The 21,426-nt window shown below is 41.5% G+C and overlaps 1 protein-coding gene across 1 annotated transcript; it reads left to right on the forward strand.

Moving 5' to 3' along the window:
- The first annotated feature begins 1,125 nt into the window (after window positions 1–1,125).
- On the forward strand, window positions 1,126–16,177 carry akap11 (A kinase (PRKA) anchor protein 11). The gene is made up of 11 exons (XM_030786637.1): window positions 1,126–1,188; window positions 1,467–1,577; window positions 2,108–2,161; window positions 3,449–3,580; window positions 6,498–6,757; window positions 7,016–11,287; window positions 11,519–11,674; window positions 12,907–12,993; window positions 13,955–14,001; window positions 14,470–14,651; window positions 15,161–16,177. Exons 1-11 carry the CDS (start codon window positions 1,126–1,128, stop codon window positions 15,326–15,328), a joined length of 5,532 nt encoding a protein of 1,843 aa, XP_030642497.1. The 3' UTR covers window positions 15,329–16,177.
- Window positions 16,178–21,426: the final 5,249 nt, after the last annotated feature.

Raw genomic sequence — 21,426 nt, forward strand, 5'->3', positions numbered from 1 at the left:
TCACTTAGCACACAAGAAGCAGCTCTTATGTCTCAGGAAACTGGATTCCTATATGTATGACATGTTTCTCTGCCATGCTCCAGACTGTATTCCTCCGTTCAGATTTTTTTAGGGTTGATAGTGTAAATATAGTCAGTGTTGGTAGACTGGCTGATATTGTACTCATAATGAATATTATAGCATCCATTGCTATGTGAAGTGCCTTAAGGAATCAGCATCGCACACTAAATTAGCCTAGCTATTTTATAACATAATCATAAAACCTCATTTTTGAGTGCTTGAACTGTGTGATTTCAAATATTGGTTGAGGAATATCAGTTTGTTGAAGCAAAGGCCCTAGCAGCTCTCTAAGGTGAACCTGTTTGTCAAGTCATAATCAGTGAATCCTTGGAAGTGAACCTTACATATATTATATGTAGCTGTGAAACTTATTTCTACATTGTATTGTGAACCCTTATCTGATTGCATTTGGAATCTAGCTTGTTTTGATGTGTTGCATTTTTGCCTTCAGTAAATCTGCTTGCCCCATAAGGGACAGATCTTTTTCTTGATCTGCTTTCATATACACTTTTGCAATGCGTAGATGCGATCTTGCATCAGGAGGGTAACTGTACACCAAATTATCGCGCACTGCTGTGGTTCATGCGTGAATGTGATAACGTGTTAATTTAGGGCAAATGCATATTCTCATTGTACACAACTGTGAAGATCGCTCGTGATAAGTTCTTTTTTCTTTTTTGGTGTCTGTCATGCACATTGCTTACGTGACACGTTTCACACTTTCACATTGACTTTTCTTCCATTATCAGTTATTACTATCTAGGCTATAGTTCCACACAACAATTTTTTTTTTTATCTAAAAACACACAACCATACTGTTCAAAGTTAGAACTATTTATAATGATGAATTTGAGTAAACAGGTTTATATTTGCCCATTTTAGACTTAAGCAGTGATATACTCACAGTATTTCTTATTCTGATTTTTTGTGGCTCCTGGCCAGGTCAGCATGACATCTTCTTGCTGTATTTTGGTTGTGGCTAGGTTGTCATCAGATGTTTCAGATGTCTTACATTTGCTTCACTCCCATAGTTAGGCCTGCCTTCTGGCCCAGACCTGCTTTGCCATGGATGCGTGTGCCCGGATCAGAGGGGTCCCTTTAAAGAATCGCGTAACTATCAGGAAGGAGGTATGTCATCTGTTTTTGCAAAGTAATCAGTTTAAACAATCAGCTTTCTCTCATGCTTTCTTCCAGTAGAAAAAACATTCATAAATAGGGTTTCATTTGAAGATTAGCTTTGATTTCATTCCCTATCACCATATCTGTGATACACCTTTCTCAGTGTCCTATTTTTAGTGCCTGTTACTAATGTTTACATTTACTGTGTATTTTTTTTTTATTATTATTATTATTATTTGAAAAAGCCCAAAAAGAAAAGCAAACAAACTGTATCTTTGTATGTGTAGACAATCTGCGAGAGCTCAGCTGTGTGTCTGAAAAGCCTGCTGAAGAACAGGAAAGAGCTGTGCAATGTCTTGCTGGAGCTGCATTCAAAGGACCCACAATGTCTGTCAGAGGTGTGCATCAAGAATTTAGTGCCTCTCTTTTTTTTCTGTCTTCATTTGCTTTCTCTCACACTCACAAGATGCTCCACTCCTCTGCAGTTTTTAATGATATTTAGTTTGATGTGCGAATGTTCACTGATCTTTGTTAGAAATTTGCACTGCAATAGACACGCACACACAAACACACACACACACATATGTATGCGTGTGTATATGGATTTTGGGTTTCAACATGAACTTTGCTGTGTGGATTGTGGTGTTCTGGATAAGTGCTGTAAATGAGTGAAATGAGTGTACTCGCAGTCACATAGTGAGTATCCTTTGACCTCTTTTGAGACTTAGTGATTTTGAAAGTCTGACTGAAAATAAACTTGCTGACAGGGTTAGTCTACATTTACCTGTGTGGTTAACCATAAAATGTCACGCTTAACCCTGCTGCATTCAGTGCTACCTATGAGATAGATTTTGAGAATTGTTGCCATCAGATTTATTTAATATTGTATCAGTTAAACACTGAAATGGTGTATTCTCTATTCCTTTAGATACATTTTGTATGTTTACCCAGTCTTTCTGAAGGAGAGGATGTCACTCAACAGGCAAGTATCATTAGTCAAATGCAGATATGCTCAAAATCACATTATATTATATTATATTTTATTATATTTTCTCAGTATTTGTTCTTTACTTGAGAGAACGTTACATTTTTAGAATTTATGAATGAATTTTTTTTTTTTTTTTAATTTTGCAGACCTTTAGGAAAAATATTGTTACTGTCTCAGTTTCACTATGACCACAGCACTGGACATGAGCTGGCATTGGAACACAGTTATTTATTTTAACCTCTCTGTTTTGTGGTGTTCAGAAACTATTATTGCAGCCCCACTACATATCATGTATCAATGCTTAGCCTGTGACTTCCACCATTTACATTTTACTTTATATTTATTTGGCTGACGCTTTTATCCAAAGCAACTTACAAGTAGGCAAATAATACAAGCTCCAGTATGTTGCGAGACTTAAGCGCTAAGTATTACATCTGTTTAAAGTGCAAGAAACAAGTGCAAGCAATAAGTGTGAATTTCTTTCAAGACAGAGGCAAGAGAGTAAAGCATGTTAAGGTGTTAGAGGTGTTAGGTGTTAGGAGAGGAGGTGCTCTCGGAAAAGGTGAGTCTTCAAGAGGTTCTTGAAGATAGAGAGGGATGCCCCTGCTCTGATGGCAGTTGGTAGCTTGTTCCACCATCAGGGAATCATAAACGAAAACAGTCTGGACTGAGATTGCCTTGTTTGTAGGGATGGCAATGCCAGATGATGTTCCTTGGAGGACCGCAGCGGGCAAGAGGAAGCATAGCCTGTATTAGCGAGTTGAGGTAGATGGGTGCAGACCCAGAAGTCACTCTGTAAGGGAGCATTAGTGACTTGAATTTGATTCGGGTGGCCATGGGTAGCGAGTGGAGGTCAATGAGTAGCAAGTATGAGAGTCATTATTTGAATGGACTTAAAAAGCAATACTTTCATGCTTTTATTGTTAGCAACACTTCTACAGTTATGAGACTTCACATTAAGTATGATAGACCCATACCACTCACACTTACACTAAAGCCCAGAAATGAAGTGCTGTATTCGCCTCTGTGGACAAAAGGCCTTGGAGTGTATGAACAGACCTCCTTTATTAACTGTAGATGTTGGTCATCATAGTACTTTCCTGCTTAAGTCTCATCATGTATTCAGCATTTTTAACACACATTAATATAGATATTTATACACATACACACACAATGTCAAATATCATTCACTCAGAGAATATATACAGACAGTGTAGATTTTGCCTGGTTAATTACCTAATTTTTCTGTTTTGTTTTGCCATTTCACTATTGCACATACAGGCTCTGTCTTCTGCCTCAGCTGAAATATCAGAGTTATTGAGATCTCTACATGCACACAGTCTCAAAAATGAAGAAGTGCTGCTTCTCAAAGACTCTAGAAGATTCCTTGAGAGAAAAGACAGTATCTCTCAGGTAAGCATTTTATTTTTACATGTGTTTATTTTTTTGTTGTACTTTTGCTTTTCTTTTTTTTCTTTTTTTGTTTAAATAGTATCCAGTGGCTGAAATTAATTTTTCTGGTTTTCTAGCTGTGTGGTATATTGTTTGTTTGACAGCAGGATTAAGCAGAGTTGGCCTTGTGGTGAGACAGGCATGGCACTATGTTATGCACTCTCTGAACAGCATATTATACCACAAACAGATTGCAGACATAACAAGGAATTGCATGTGTTTTCTTCAGTGTGTAATGGGAAAATAAATCCTGTGTGAACTCCTGAATGTGTGACCTGAGGACCTTAATGTTCTTTCAGCCAGGTCATTTTGGAGCAGAAAAGACTCCAAAATGAATTACAAGTATATTTTGTTACACCCGTGGAATGACACCATTTAAACCATTTCTCGCAGATTGTTTTCAGGCAGAAGAGAAAGGTTTGGCTGGGTAGTACAATGTTTTAACCTGGAGAGATTTTACTCTTCCCTTTTCAGGGGTAACAGTGAATTCAACTGAATAGAAACAATTTTTTTGTAAGGTTTGCACCAGATGTGAAAAATGATTTGTAAGCCATCTTGTATATTATGAAAATAAAAATTGAGGTTAGGGATAGATATAAATGGATGTGTAGCACACACTTGCATCAGAAGGGGAAACAGAGGGAATTAAATGGAGTTAAGTGTACCCCTTGCTATACAAACAAGTAAAGTGAAGTTAGGGGGCAGAAAGATCTGAGAGAGGTAGATTTTCAGGTGTTTTTTGAATGTGTCCACTGTGTCTGGCACTTGCAGGGTGTATTGTATGATTGCAGATTGGAGGTAGAAAGGTCTGGTTCGGACTTTGTATTTGGATCAAGAGAAGTAGTGTAGAGTGCAAAGAGAAGCAGACCAAGCACTGAACCTTGCAGCATTCCTGGTGAAATAAGCTGTCATTCAGATACTATCTCCCTCCATGACACCAAGAACAGTAATCACTGGCTTGGTGCTTTAGGCAAGGACCAAGCCAGCCAAGTGATGTTAGTTCAGAGCTTAGTGTATTACTGGCTTCATTGGCATGAACAGATGTGATCTGATCTAATGAGGGTAGTAAGGGTAGTAAAAATGACTCATCAAAGGAGAAGGACGTTGAACGTAATGTAGGTTACACCAAAAGATGACATGAACGGATGTGTGGTTTGATGGAGGTACAGTAACAGTGAAATGGAAAATGAAGTGATATGAGGGGTGAGGAGGAGTAACATAGATGACAATGATGGTACAGTTACAGTTAGAAAAGGTCAAGTTGTTTGCCAGCTTTATGTGTTTGGGGGGTCTTTGCGAGGAAAAGGTCAAAGGAAGCAAAAAGAACGAGGAAGTCCTATCTGTGAACTTCTAAGGTGGTTTTTAAGGTCACCAAGGACAGTGACGGGGATGTTGTCCTGTAGTAGGTTGTGTGACAAGTTCCTCTACAAAGTTACCAAGCTGGCCTGGTGGGCAATAAACCACTTCAAAGGTCATTTTAACCAGGTCTGTAGCAGTGACTATGAGGTATTCAAAAGGAGTTCAGTTAATGGGTAAGAGGGCTAAATTTCCACGTAGGTGAGTGTCATGAGATGGAAAGGAGACATAAACCAGATAACTATTTCATTGCTGGAGCAATGGGACCAGTGCAAGGGAATACATGTATGGAGGCACTTTGCAGATGTGACCTGGAGAGGCTCCAGAGCCATGGGTCAGTCGCCAGCTCGGGGAAGCTTCCAGGATCTGAAACTGGATTTGCTTTTCAGCCAGCGAGAATCTCTCCTGTGTTCTACCCAGCTGGCGGCAATTTTTTCCAGTGGCAGCTCAGCCGAGTCTTTCAGCAAGCGCTTACTGTGGTGGCTCAGCGACAGTCTTAGCTGGTGGCGTGCCTCCAGCGGTAGCTCGGCAACAGGTTGGGGAAGCAAGAAGAGATCTGCACCCAAGGCTTGCCCCTGCACTCTCCCTCTTCTGGTCCGCTCAGCTGGCAGCAGTTGTTGAGGAAGCAGCTCGGCAGAGTTTGGGGAATGGGGCAGAGAGGTTTACCCAGTGCTGCCACAGCACAGTCTTCCCTTACCCTACTCCAGACTCTTGCTTTTATTCTGATGGGTTTCCATGAGCTACAGGTGCTGCTCATCAACGAGCAGCCAGGGACATCTCCTTGAAGTTTCCATTGGAGGCTTCTCCCCCTGTACCTTTGTAAACTCGATACAGCACTGAATTCCAGGGCCCTGTCTCAGTCCATGTTTCAGCTAGTTCCAAGACGTAGAGATGCGACTAAGCCTCAAAGACAGGGCTGAAGTCTGCCTTGTTTGTGGTGAACTGGCAGTTCCATAATATTATAGCGACAGTGTATAATAGAAAGCTGATTGTTAATGTTTATTTAAGTAACAGAGGTTTGTGTTGTTGTTAATAGAAACATTGGTGTGTCTGTTATAAATTGGTGTAATGCACTGAAAGCATGCTACAGTGTTTTTGACAAAGCTGGAGGAAAGTGATACTTAGCAGTGCAAAGTTGCTTTCCCTTGTCATTCCTCCACAGGTCCACTCCCTTGACTTTGTACTATGGACAATTGGTTGAATTTCATCTTGCCATACTTAAAAGTGAAAACCTTTGCATAAACAAGCCTAAACTTTCTGTACTGTGAACTGTGGAGAAATCTAGGACAGCCAGAGCAAATCAATCAATATTTATTTAAAAATAAAAACCCTTATGCTATGATATATATTGACACAGTTCGAAATTCAGATTAAGCTTTATCGTTTTATGAATTTTTGGCTGTTCCTGCAAGCCCCTAGTGTAAAGAAGACTTGGTTATAGAAACTGTTGATTTTGTACCTTTTTTCCATGGACCCACTGATTGATCCAACTTGACCTTGTTTCTTTTTTCTGCACCCACAGAACACTTGGTCCAAAGCCATGTGTATACTGAGGTACAGTCCCATCCCTCACGTCAGTGTTTACACCATACTTGGGCTCCTGACCAGGTATACAGCAGGGATCAGGTATGCTTTGGAGCTTCAGTCTCTACAGAGAGGCATATCAGAGGTTGGTCAAGCTGAAGATGATGACACCAACCAATCTGTTTCATCCATCGAAGAAGATTTTGTCACTGCTTTTGAGCATCTTGAAGAGGAGGAGTTTGGAGATTACTCATGTGGGTTTCTACCACTTGATACGTCACCATAAAGATTGTAATATCAGATACAACTGGCAGTTATCACTGTTTAATTGCTTTGAGGGATTTTGTTCAGAAAATTTGTGGAGCCTCCATTCTGAAGGTGATCCACCTTTTGAATGAAAATGCTATTAGTTGTGGCATTGTTGTGTATATACAGTTGTGTGCTGCAGGCATGAGGCACTTTGAAATGCAATGACATAATCTTTTTCTTTAATTTTTCAGCCTCTGCTTCACATAGCCAGCGAAACCAACGAGATGTGGCTTCCCAGACTGTCCCTTCTCACTGCAAAAATGTATCAGGGTCTCGCATCATCAGAAGCTCAGTCCCGAAGAAATCTATAAGCAAACAGAAATCCAACTCTGAGGTGTCAGTTCACAAATCATCAGCAACTCAGAGCTCAGATGGAGAGAACCAGCTTAGCTTTTACACTTCAAATAGCCCACCAAAGGGTATCACATCTACATCACTCACAGAGTCTGATGAATCAGATTGCTCTAGTCCTAGCCCCATTATTTTCCTGGATGAGGTTGGCTATCAGAAGAGTCTTAAAGCAAAGCTTGACATTCCCAAGATCCCTGTTTTGAAAGAAGGAGTAGAGGATTCTGACTCAGAGGTCAGTGAGTTTTTTGATAGCTTTGATCAGTTTGATGACCTGGACCAGTCTTTTGACACCAGTATGAAGATGCATGAAGGGCAGACCCTCACAAGCCTGACACAGAGAAAGAAAACCTCTGACAGCTCTGGATCCAAGTTTGTTTCGAGGGGGTGCTCAACAACTGCAATGAACCCACACAAGTTTGACCACCCCATTCTCCCTGCTAATGTCAAGAAACCCACTCCGCTCAAACCAGGATCACCGTACAGTGTACAATCTGAAGTTCCAGATTCTCCACAGCCAGTGAGAACATCCGGTGAGGAAAGCAGTGGCCTATTCAGTCCAGTTCGCTCATCAGCTTTCAGTCCTTTGGGAGACGGTGGGAATCTGGAGTATTTTTGGAAAGCTGATGGGGATGGCTTGGAGTTGCGCAAACCACAGGATCTCTGCGCATTGTACAAAACGTACTCTGATTTTGCTAACAACCTTTCAAAAGAAATTCTTGGATCTGTTTGTGGGTATGCCTCACCCACTGATATAAACATTAATAAGAATTTGAGTTGTGTATGTCATAAAGAATTCAGAAACACTAGTGGACATCTAATGAAGCTGTCAGACATTCAAGAGACTGTCACTATCGCCAAATCACAGCAGAAACAGTCTCTGAAGGATGGGATTCAGAGGTTTGCCACAGATCTGGTGGAAATGAGCCTTGGGAGTGCCTTAAGAGATTTACAGAAAGGCGTGTCGTCTTGCACCACAACACTTTGCCATTTAGCTGCTAGGTTGACCTCTTCAGTGTTTCAGATGGCTTTTCAAGAGATCGGTATGCGTCATGCGTACTTGTTAAAAGAACGTGCCATAAACGGGTTGGCAGGGTTCCTTGTTGGGGAAGCAGTGTCTGGAGCTCTAAAAGAGTTCCTGTTTGTGAAGAAACAAATTTTCAACAATACCGTCACCAGATTTGCAGCTGACCTTGCAGAAGAATTGATATTTGAAGGGATTATGGAGGTTTGCCAGTTCTCACATCCCTCTACGCCTCTTACTCCAAGTGATTGGTCTTTTGAACAAGAAGAGGAAGTGGTTTCTTCCTATGCCTCAGACCTCTCGGAATCAGTTCTCCAAGAAGCTTTCATTGAACTCTCCCAAGCAGATGTGACATTTACAACACAGGCTGCCATTAGTGTTTCCCTGGACAACATCTGCTATGTTAGTGCTGAAGATACATCCCAGACAACAAAAACCTGCAATGCCTCAACTAGTTACCTAGGACCACAGTTAGCAAGTGACTCTGAAAACTCAGAACAAGATGGCTGTACTGTGAAGAAGGCCTTGTTTTGCGTGTCAGGGATGGCCAGTTGTGTTCCAGTACCGGTAGCTGGAAAAGCTATCTCTCACCTACAAAATCCAGAGGAATCCTGTCAATATAAGTCCAGTATTAGTCACACATGTCAAACTAGTCCAAAAAGAAGTGTTTGCTCTCAAGGAAGGGCAGTGACCTCTACATCAGACACATCTGCTGCAACACAGACTGATTCACCGCCAGGTCATTTTTCTCATGGATCCACTAACAGTATCTCTGGGGAACCCTCATCTGGGAAAACTATTTTTCAAAACTTCTCTGGTAACATGGTTGACATGATAGTGGGTGAAGCATTTGACCTCATGACCACAACCAAAGTGAAGAAAAAAGTTGAGCATTGTGCAGACTTTTTGAGTAAGACTATAGGAGGGCGCATACCAACTAACAGTCGAAGTATGGCTCAAACTTCAGGATCACAGGACATGGCATGTTGGAGTTTACCATGTGAAGACAGTAGTGCACCCCAGAAAGATCCATATTTTAATCAGAAAGGAAGTTTTACAGATTCCTATTGCTTCCCTTCACCCCATTCTTCCTGTAGCTCAGGGTCAAAACACATTGAAAATGTTACATGTAACCCAGTCACCCGACATTCACACCCTGTTAGTAAAGTGGCCTCAGACACCCACCCCATCAAGATGAAAGATACCTTGGAAGTGCCAAGTTTTGAAGTCACATCTCGAGGACCTAGAAAGATGACCACGGAAGAGATGATTGGCGGCAACTCGGGGAGGAAATCAAATGGAACCCCTGGTACTCCACCCTCAACCCCACAGCAGCCAACAGAGATCTCTAATGAGAAACAGATCAAGCAGTTCTCTAAGAAACTCAAAGGCAAGCTTGCCAAGGAATTCTCTCCTGCCACTCCACCACCTACCCCACACTACCAGCCTGCTTCTGAGGTAAAAGATGTGACCTCTGATTCAGATAAGGCAGACTTCATGCTGAAGCTGATGAGGTCTCTCTCTGAAGAAGCAGGTAGTGAAGACCATGAGGATGAGGATCGAGAAGAGGGCCCAGACTCTGGTATTTGCTTGCCAGAACAAACCTCAGTTGATGGAAGCAGAATCGTGGAGAAAGGAGCTCTACATTATGCAGAACGTTTGGCATGCCATATTGTTTCAATGGCAACTGAGATGGATACCTTAAATGTGAATGATGGAATAAGCTTGGCAAATAAAAAACCCAAGGACAGTGTTGCTTTGCACAGTGCACAGTTTTCAGAGCAGACTTTGAACTCCTTGTGGACATATGCTGGAGAAATTGCAGGAGAAGTCATCAGTGACGTAAAACGGATGATGAGCTCCAAGCATTGTCATCACAAAGCTATGAAAAAAAGCTCAGAGAAAACAGCAGAGGGCCATCACCATGGTGATCAGGCAGACTGTCATTTGAGCACGATGGCTGACCACTGGTCGAATGAATTTCTGACCTCAGTTCTCAATCCTCATGGCAGTTGTTCAAGCGGAATGTCATCTGAGTTCCCAAGCTGTGAGAGTGTCACTGATGAATATGCGGGACACCTCATCAAAGTTCTGAAAAAAGAAGGCGGGAGTAGGGAACTCATATTGGATCAGTATGCTAGTCGACTGGCATATCGATCTATTAAGTCAGGGCTGGCACATGCTGCACGGAGAATAAAACAAAGGTCTCCATTAAGGCTTCATTCCCCCAGGCATTTATATAGTGATGGCAGCTGCAATGTCTTTAGGATTCCCACCTCTGAATCATCCCCCTCCATTCTTGCAAGAGGAAAAGAGGCCCCTTCTGGTGAATTTATGCAGTGCCTCTGTCAAACCAGCGAAGACAGAACTAGGAGTGACTACATTGAACTGGTGAATTTTGCAGAGTCTTTGGCTTACAGCATTACTTGCGATGTCACAAGAAAGCTCAGAATGTCTTCAGTCAGGCTGCCAAAATCTCTAACTGATTCATGTCTGTACAAGAAATCCAAGTTGGAGGATATGGCTGAAAACTTAATCAAGACTACATTTTCATGTTCTCTTTTACCTTACACAGAGAAAAACAGGCAGTACCATAGTACTGGCAGTTTAAATGATAGTAACTATAACAATGGCGTATTGCAAGTAATTGAGCATTATGCCAGAAAGATTGTTGATGACACTTTAGAAATGACATTAGGAGCAGCAGGACATCAGGCCACCGGGGACAGAAGGTCTTTGGAACAGAGCTCTCATGCTGAAAAGCAAGCAGAGTGTTATAAATCGTGCCAACACTGCCAAGAGAGGGACGGTCCATTTTGTAGAATACAAGGCAGGCATCATTTTCAGAGTTTGCAAAAGAGGAGGCAAGAGTCTGATGCGGTAAATGGTCTCGAGATTCCTAAAATCCACATCGATTTGGATAAGAGAGCAGTTTTTGCAGAAGAAATGGTGTCGAGAGCAATTGAGAAAGCGAAGAAGGAACTGAGCAGTACCAGTTTGAATGCAGACAGTGGGATTGGACATGATGGTGCAAGCTTTGCAGAGAGTCTCACCACAGAGATTATGATGTCAGCAATGTCCAATGTCTGCCAAAACCTAAATTTCAGGTAAAAAAAAAAAAATCTTCTCGAGTCTAGTTCTGTAAACATCTTGAGAAACTTTGTGCGAAAATAGTTGCATAATTGACAACTCATTTCTTAATGTGTCTAGCAGTTCACTTCATTATTTACTTCAATATTACAGTCATGTAGTACTACATGAGAACTAACTTTATCTTTGCAATTGTGAGACTAGTGGGTTGTATTAATGGCAGACAATGATTGTCTGTGCCATTACAGTGCCCCAGGGAAGGAGGGGATAAATGTGACAGAGTCGACAGTGAGCCAGCAGCTCAGCCTTAGTGTTGGAGATGACAGCCTTGGCAGCTGGTCCAATCTGAGCTTTGAGGATGACCACCCTGATGAGAGCAGCAGCTTCCACCATCTTAGTGACAGGTAGAGAAGTTCCTCCATCTACATAGAATCGCTGGAGCTTGACCCATACTTCTTGTTATGTTTCTCTTAATGCTCATAGTAAGTGTATGTGTAAGTAAATGAGAAGTTTGTGATTACTTGTGTCATCACTGAAAAGCTGCTAATGCACAAAACCAGAAATTAGTCTACTAATACTCAGTCTTCACGCATTGCATTGTCATCCTGAGAGCTCACTCTCTGTCAGCTGCTGACCAGCATCATGCTCTAATCATTATTATAAGTAGTTGAGTTGCACAAGATGACTGTGTAGAACTGATGTTTGTCTTAGTATATGAACTTTGACCAGATCTTGGGAGCTGTACAGAACAGAGGGAAGCCAATAAACCAAGGCAAACAGGATTCTACTAGGATTTCCTCTTTTTTTCCAGAATGATTACAAAAACATAAACCGGTGTATATTTTTAGGTTATCAAGAGGTTAGTCTGATACTTCATGAATTTTATTTTACTATCTTCCCTATTTGTATTTTTAATCACCATTTTATGTAATTCATGAGAGTTCATGGATGATTGTCTAAAGAAATGCCACATTGCGGACACTGGGCTCTAAACCTCATGGGATAGCCGTAGTTCTTACTTTTAAGTCTGGAAAATATGTTATTTTTTGGTAAAAGCAGTTATTTCACAAATGCTCTCAATATTTTAGTTTCAAACCAAGAATGTATGAAATGTCATTCGAACATCCAAAACTTTGTTAAAGTATCCAAATATTGCCAAAAGGCGTGGTGTACACCAATCAGCTTGAGGCAGTATTTCAAAAGGAATAAAGCCCAATGTGCTTAACAAACTACTGTTCATTCCAAAGATTCTCAGTCAGATCATCACCTGCAGTCCAACCGCATTGGAATGTATGGTTAAAAAGCAAGATTTATAATCACTCGATGTACATTCCATTGGACTTACTGAAGTGTGGATCTAATGTATGCTATGACATAAATTTATCATCTTACAAAATAACAGTTTGGTGTTATTGGTATATAACAAGGCCATATATTTCAACCAGGTTGGTATAAGGCTGGCTCTGTTATCAGTTGTTTTTAAAGAAAATGAAGCAGTGTTGCATTTAAGCATTTTATCGTCAAGTCATAATAAGATAGTATGTAGTGTCTGAAGTTGTAGTACCTGAAGCTTTAGTATCTGAAGTTGTAGTCTGTGTTCTTACACAGTGCTGAGTGCTCCTCTTCTCTCCCCCAGCAGTAATGGGAACAGCAGTAGCTGGAGCAGTCTGGGGTTAGAGGGCGAGGTTTATGAAGAGCATTTGTCCTTCTCCCCATCAGACAGGTTGGTCCTGAGCCGGAGACTGAAACCGATCAGCGGGGGGGGGGGGGGGGGGGGGGGGGGGGGGGGGGGGGGGGGGGGGGGGGGGGGGGGGGGGGGGCTTGCAATAGTTACTGCATGAAGTCAGAGACAAGTGCTGAAAGGCCTCTGTAATTGTGTCAGCTTTTACCTTCTAAATCTGACAGGGGAACAGTGCAGCGTTTTGTTGCTTTCTGCTCTCTGCGGTTAGATGATCAGAATAAGTGAATGGGATTACTGTGTGTCTATAGAATAGTGGGTGTCAGAAGGCCTGAGGTGGGTTTTTTCCTCCTCTGAATGTTCAGGAAAGAGCAAAGAGCCATCTGTCTTCGCCTCTTGCCGCAAGGTTAAGTGATGGGAGATTGTTTTGGCCCATAATTCTCATAAGTGTTGTATTCCAAAATGAGTCATTACAGTGGCAAGAAAGATGTCTTTATTATTTGTCTCATTATTCTAGAAGGTGCTATCTGAAGGGAGCACAGTGAGATGGTTTATTGAGCATTAATGTAATTGTATCTGATGCCCTGGGCTGTGTAAACATTCTTAAATACATACTGTCCAAGGAGGGAAAAATTGAAAGTTTAAATGGCACATTATTGATGTTATGTCTGTAATTGTCCTCTAAATCCATATTTCAGTCCATGTTGCAATAAAATGTTGCAATAAAATTTAAGGATGGGAATGAACTGCCAAAATGTACCATTTCTGTCCCACTGATATGGTACGGAAATTTTGATACTATCCATACAAAGGTCTGGACAAAGTCAGTGTCACAGATAGGGTGCTGCAGTCTGTCTCTGAGGCACTCACTTCCTTTTGACCCTCTTGCATGTGCCATTTCCTGTCTTTCTCTTTGCTGTCTTTCTGTCTGTCTGTCTGTCTGTCTGTCAGTGATGCCACGGTCGTGTAACGTTCTCTCACACTTGTTGTATTTCTCATCCTGCAGTGATTGCACAGAGGAGAAGGAAACAGAGGCCAAGGAGGATTTGGGTGGTATGAATAACTGATTTGTTTTTTTCACTTTTTAAACCAAGGTTTATTTAAACTAATGTTAAAACTCCCAATGTCTTTGTCGCTCCTCCCACTCCCCCCCTACCCCTCCTTTTTTTTTTTTTTCTTTTTTTTCTTTTTTTGCTAATCTCAGCTCTTTTTTGGCACTGCTGTTCTTCAGCATTGGTCAGACTTGGCAGACCGGATTTTAACGCCCCCTCTTCAAAGCCACACTAGTGTTCGTTCATTTCCTTTACTCCCAGCGGGTCTGCAAATGATTTCACTGTAAGCCCTGCCACTGCCCTAGTTGAGCAGTGGGAGTGTGGGAAATGGGTTTATACCAAAAGCATGTTAAAGAAGAGGTCACAGGCTTCGTGTTGATTGCGGTGTGACAGTGATCCTTGGGCCTGTGTGTGTGTGTGTGTGTTTGTGTGTGTGCGCGTGTGTGTGTGTGTGTATTTGCTCTGGCAGGAGCAGCACATGTGGACAGAGGGCATACTCAGGGAGAAAGGGTGTTATTGGTGGTCAGCACAGACGTAAGGGAACAGTCTCTGGATCCCCAGCTGAGGGCAGTGCTACAGTGGCTGGCCGCCTCCATTACTGAGTTACCCTCTGTGCAGCTGGGCCAGCACACTGACCAAGAGCTTCAGCAGGTGAGATTCTCATTAAAAGTCATCCTCAAGTTTTATAAGATTGTGACACCCCCCCCCCCCCCCCCCCCCCCCATAATGCTCTTATAAGCAGAGGTAATGTTTAGCGAATATATCTAGTTTGGGTCAAAATACACTTTTTATGTCTCGTGTAAGTGGTTAGCAGATGTTACAGAGTACTAGATAGGCAACCTAATCAGAATAAACTGCGAAATACAGCACATAGTCCATTTTGACATCTGCTAAAAGTAAATAGAGACCACAGACACAAATGAGATGACTTTTTTCTTTCTTTTTTTCTTTTTTTTTTCATTTTCTGCTTGTCTTAGAAGTAGCTTTGGATAAAAGTGTTATCTGCTAAATGAACAAATGTAAATTTGATTTGCACTATATATAAACACACAAACTGTCTTGTGCACTGTAACTGTGTCAGTCATAAACATATAAATAAACCTATCCAAACTGAAACATCCAGAATTACATTTTAAAAGTGTTGTTTTATTCTGCTACAGCTGCCGGCGGTGGTGCAGACCCTTAGGGAGAGGGACTGGCGGATCGGGGACCTGGTACAAGCCCTGATAAAATATTATGAAGAGTACCCATTGGAAGAGGACCAAGGGGCCAGAGGAGGGAGACTTAGCCACAAGTCACTCTTCCAGTGGCTTCTAGAACACGCTTAGAGCTCAACACCACGCTGCTTATTTATGTCAATCATGCACCAGCTAGTGAACGCTAACAGCACCATCATAACATGAAGAATCCCATCACTTTACTGTGATGTGCACTGAACCTGCCAAAAATAGAGGCCTAGCCAGTGGAATGTGTCTGTTCTTGTGTATTGCTTGTAAATCAGTTGCCACCCAGGGGGCAGAAACGGCTGACGTAATCTCTCTCCATGGTGAGTGAGGGCTTTGCATGCTTTGACTGAAAGAACTTTTTGTTTGTTTCCTCATATTTTTGTCTCTAGGTTTTCTTTAATATTAGACTGCATATCATTCAGTAGTATGCAATCATTCACGCCTACCTCCTCTGTTTTTGCTTTCACACCCTGCCCTAGAGTTCTCGTTAGAGATGAGAAAGAGAGGCCTTTGTGAGTGATTGGGTGTTTAATGTTAGGGAATCCCCATAGCTGCAGGCAGGAGTAGGTCACCTCCATACCTCTCCTCTGCAACACTGTTTCCACTTGTCAAGTGGACAAAGTTAAAGCGTTACTATTACTCCCGTTCTTCTTTTCTAGGTCCCTGCAGAAACTTGCAGATGCACGGCAAAGATGCCAAATGAACCAAGATAGTACCAGACAATTAAACGCCAATTATTCTATAATCATATTTTTACCCCATTCGAGCACACTTCTGGCAATAACACTTGGACTCAAATGCCTGTGGTTTTAAAATACCGTTCCAGTGAGTTGTTTCATGGTAAATATTGACACAGTGAAGTTAAAAATAGTTTTAGTTGAGAGAATCCATCCGTAAGTGTTAGATTTCTGATTTTATCAGCGCAGTGACTCATCCCCTCTATTTAGATATCAGAACAAAGAGCTGTGACTCTACACTACCAACTGTATTAAACCCATTTACAAGTAAATACTCCAAATATGTAAATGATAATATATTTTTGTATTAATCTTAAATTGGAAGTAATTGTTATGCCACACACTTCATAGTGTGTATGAAATTTCTGTATGCCTCTTGATGGTAGTCATAAGCATCGAGCCTGTCAGTGTGTTTAAGTCTAAAGATTAGGAGCTGTTGGAGCTTAATTAGGGTTTTTGTTGTTGTTATTGTTGTTGTAGTGAAAAACAAGCTGCTAAACATGTAGACCTGCTACTATACAGAATGAAGGAAACCCCTGTACTTTAAAACTTGAACTCTTTAACCCACCTCAATGGGGACTTTCCTGTTGATTTGCTAACCGTCTATTGGCCCTGTCCACATTTTGGAAGTTTCTGTGACGCACAGATAGTGCAACACTTAATTGGAGCCACATCTACAGATGGTATCTCCTGAACCACAGCTGTCAGTACCAGCATAGTCATCCACACCCCCATTCCACACCCCAGCTGTACTCAGACCACCCGCAGTAGCAATCATCTGACCACCACAGTGTGCTCATCCTTCCCTATTACTCACTGCCTGCCCCCTAGTGTGCCCTACTCATGAAGAATGCACTTTAGTAAGGAATGCCATGGTTGGCCATTCCCGGTGATTTTTTTTTTTTTTTTTTTTTTTTAATGATAACCCTTTATTCTTTTATTGTGGTGGTATAATATGAAGTATTTATTGACTACCACTGAGCCAGAAGTTCCAGAAGCATTTTAAAGGAATGATCAGTTTAGGTCTAATAACCGTTTTGATTTCTCAAGCATGTAGGGACCAGTCATTTTCTTCACTCTTTGATTCTTTGCTGTTAATTGTAGATGTTACTGGGGGAAAAAATGTCAGGGTCATGAAAGCTTAATTTTTTTTTTATGACACCCATATTCTGTCTAATGTGATATCTATAGTTTAGATTCAAATTAATAAACCTCACCTGTGGTTGAAATTCTTGAGGGGTTATGTTGACTTTGGGATCTGGTTGTTGTTTTGAGGTCTTTTTGTTTTTTGAGGATGGATGTTATGGGAACAGGATGGGCGGTAGAGGGTGTTTCATCTTGCAATGAGCTCCATATGTTTTCGTTATAAAATTAGCATGCTATACTGTCAGTTCATGCTACATGTATTACTGTTTTAAGTATGCATGCTTGATCTCCTCAAGGCATCATAATAACCTCAATGCTGACGGCGTTATTTCTCATCTGCATGGCTGGAAGCCCATTGCTGTAGAAGTACCATCACTCTTAAAAAAAAAAACAAAAAAAAAAACATGAGCCACTCATATTACCTTTATGGAAGTTGCTACCGTTAGCTTATGTTTCTGTATTGATGTCGAGACATAACATGAGTATTGCCAAATTATTTTTTGGATCTACATGAAATCTGGATAAGGTGAATCAGTATTTGTTTACACGTTTTAAAATGTATCAGAAAAGCTGCCATAAAGCCATTTAGACCAATTAGTGTCCCTTCTTGGTACTCAGAGGGGTTATGAAAATATCGATGATATAAAGGAGATGTGATGTGAGATGAAAAGAGTTACTGGTCGACCTTATTGAAAGCGTTGCAAGATGGTCAAAAACGGAAGTTGTACAGAGTTGGCATCGCTACATGCCAACCTACAGTCGCTGCCTCTTTCACAGTGGGTTTGTACATGTGCTCGTGACTTTGCAGTAAGTGTAAACAATTGTAGATGTTAATCCCCCCCCCCCCCCCCCCCCCCCCCCCCCCCCCCCCCCCCCCCCGAGTACTTCTTCATGTTATTTTGTGTACATTCCTTTTGTTCACAGATGACCTATTGCTATTTTGTGTTATTTAAAGCTGAATGTGTAATGCAGATTTGACTCAGTAGTATAAAAATAAATATTTTGTTACTTGTGCAGTGTTACACTCATCCTATCACAAACTGTAGCAGGCAAATAATATATAAACGTACTTCTGTATTTTTCCTGCTTATTTGTATAATCTTGCCAAATAAGATATTTAATAATTTATCAGTATATAAGTTATAACAGTGAGTTCACTACTTGTCCCTTAGTGATGTTGCTAGTTTACACATTAAAAGCCTGAAATTGAAGCACTACATTTGTCATTGTTGAAGCTATGGGTAAGAATAAAGCTTTTTCCATGTGATTTTCATCGTGCTGTCTTCATTTTCTCGCTCTTTTCTCCTCTTTAATGGATTCACTTTTGTGGAACTTTGTGTCTGTATCTGACACACCTGAACTGAAGATTCATTGGTTCTTGAGGAGCCTTGATTCGTTGAAACATATGCATTTCTGTATATAGAAGGAGCAACTGATTAAGCAGTGTCAAGTCCAGATATCAAGCCCATTCTTTGATTAAACTGTGTAGCTCTTCTGAATTTTAAAAACTGGTCTGTGGAAGTAGTATGATGCTTAGAGTCATACTGTAATGTTACTGTTGTAGTAACAAGTTTGCGTTTAACATGACGCTCCCTAATATGAGATCACCATAACATCCACAACTATTACTGCATATGTTTGTACATAGAAATAAGAGGCTTATGTCACACTTGTTTTGTGCATATTGCTTATGAAGATGTTATTCACTGGAAGGTGTGACTGCACTAAATATTTGATCTAACAAAAAAATATTACTCACATTAATAACACTGCCATCAAGAAAAACACTGTCGTATTGACATTTAATCCATTGTTGCATTGGGATTCTCTGTTTTTGTTCTGTGTGCTTAGTTACTGTCAACAGCCAGCTCCAGGAGATGGGTGAATCAGTAGAAGTGTTAGTTGGATTGAAATAGAAGGCAAGAATAATTGCAGGCTTTGTGGTGATACAGACTAGGAAAAATGTGAAAGGGTGGCGAAAGTCTTGTAGACAGGCAGTTTTCAAAGCGGCACATCAGACGCTACAATTATTAAGTGCTGATAATAGAACACTCCGCAATACGATTTACAACGCCCAGCCCTGTGGGATATTAAACAAGGTAGCGCTCAACACAGGCGAGCTGACATGAGTTCAGGCCCTCTGACTTCATCAGGTTGGCCTCATGTCCTGACTGGTGTGGTCTGACTTCAGACAGGCTTGTCTTTGGACTGGATTCCCCCCCTGAGTCTACTGCTGTGATTCAGTGTAGATTATGACATCACTTCCTCCCTTACACACAAAATACCAGTGTTGCTTTGTGTTATCCACTGCTGTGAAAGCAGGGGTCTGAGCGGATCGTCATGGCTTTGGAATCCATGACATATAAAGGATTTCTGTATAGGGGATCTCCGACAGCATCATCCAAATTAGGATTTACCGCCTCAAACATATTCAGGCACACAAACAGGGAAAACCTGTGGTCTCCCCACCTCTTAAATCTCTTTCCTTATCACCATGCTTACATACATATTGAACATTTGAACACAGAAGAATACAATTCTTGTTATAAGACACCCATTTAAAATCTGGTATTTCTTTTTTTTTTTTTTTATCAGAGAATTAGAGAATCTTACAACATAACCTTATGTTGTGTGTAATGGTTCATGTAAGGTGATAAAGGGTAAGAGAGACACCAATCAACCAGAGATACTTGTCTGGACCTACTGACATCTGAACGGTATGGAAGCAGGGTCACCCAACACCTTCAATGAGAGCAGCAGGCAGGGAGTCCATAGCCAGACAGTCGTCTGTAGACACAGTATAGCGACTTTATCCATCACTCCCATCTGTATTAGCTCTTCGTTTCCATCCGTATCCGACCACAAGCGCATTGTTTTACCTCACAATGTGGAGTATCGAGTAACTGTATCCAGGATGTCTCAAGCAACACGACGACGCACACGGCAGTGGTTTGTGTTGTGTTTGTGGGCAGGGTGGGGTGCTCTGAGTGCACACAGGCTGGAAATGATCTTGAGTGAGTGGGTGGCTCTCTGGCTCTCCCACAGGCCTGTGCTGGATGAGGCTGGCCATGTTTACCATGGAAATGTCCCACCGTGGGAGAGCTCCAGTCTGGGCCGATATGTAAGGGCTCTGCACTCGAGGAGCAGCTGAGTCATTTCAAAATATCAGTGTTTATCGAAAGAAAAGAGGCTTTGACATGAGAAAGAGAGGACCTTTCAGGGCATGAAAAACATCTCATTGACAATGAGTCCATAATATTTCTTCCTTTCTGAAAAATGTTTTGACTGCACTGATTGAAAATAGCCAATTGGTGTGGTTTGATACATTAGTATAACAGTATCAGCACAGTTTGCATCACCCTGACAAACATTGTTGTGAGGAAGCAACATCCTAAAATGGGCTTGTTGGGGAGGGGGGGGGGTGTTATTAAACGACTGAGGAAATTGTGATGCCTATTTCCTTGTGGTATTGTTACTGAACTGTGGATTTCGTGTCAAGTGGATTCACCTGCAGTCTGTCCCTAGATGAGCAACACTCCCATATACACTTCCATCACATAAACCCACTGTTAATCCACACAGGGCCTAATCTCAAATTGCCATATCAAATCATTGCTGTCTTCATTTGAACATCGTTGCAAGGCAATGTGAGGAAGGGAGGAATTTGCTGTTGACTGAAGAGGCTTTCAACGCTGGTGCAGATCTTGCCTCAAATATTTCCAACCCACTTGGTGCAAGACATCAGCAGTTTTCATAGTCGTGCAATGCGCTGGTCTCGTGTAACGGAACAAATGCGTTAGAGTGCGTAGGGTCAGTAGAACAGCAGAGGTCCTGGTGTTGACATGCAGAAAACTCCTTCTCATGCAACTCACTTTGAATCACACAGAGAGAAAGGCCTGCGGCCAAAATGAGAAGTGAGACAATGTGGCTAAGTAATTAGGCCTTAAATTGGTAGAAATACAAGCAGGGAACACTTTGTGGAAAACAGTGTCAGAACTACAGCAGTCTTACAAGAAGCATACAAGCAGAGCGAAAGCAGTGACATATTGCTTGTTTGCATCTTGTGGACAAGCAGCAGTCCATTCAGTGGAAGTTTGTATGTGGCTTTGCACACACTGAAAGGGCTAGTTACAGTTTATGTTCAGATAATTAGAGAGTGTGCGGCCTCTGACCAGTGCCTCAGCTTAAATGGTCTACCACGATATGCGCTGTTCATTGTTCATCCTAAAATCGTGCAGCTATGGTGATACAGCAAGAACACACTATGTCTTGCTCCAAGGGGAGAGAAATGGCTGACACACTTAACAGGAGGAAATC

The sequence above is a fragment of the Chanos chanos genome, chromosome 10 (genome assembly GCF_902362185.1).
Source record: "Chanos chanos chromosome 10, fChaCha1.1, whole genome shotgun sequence".
Taxonomy (NCBI): domain Eukaryota; kingdom Metazoa; phylum Chordata; class Actinopteri; order Gonorynchiformes; family Chanidae; genus Chanos; species Chanos chanos.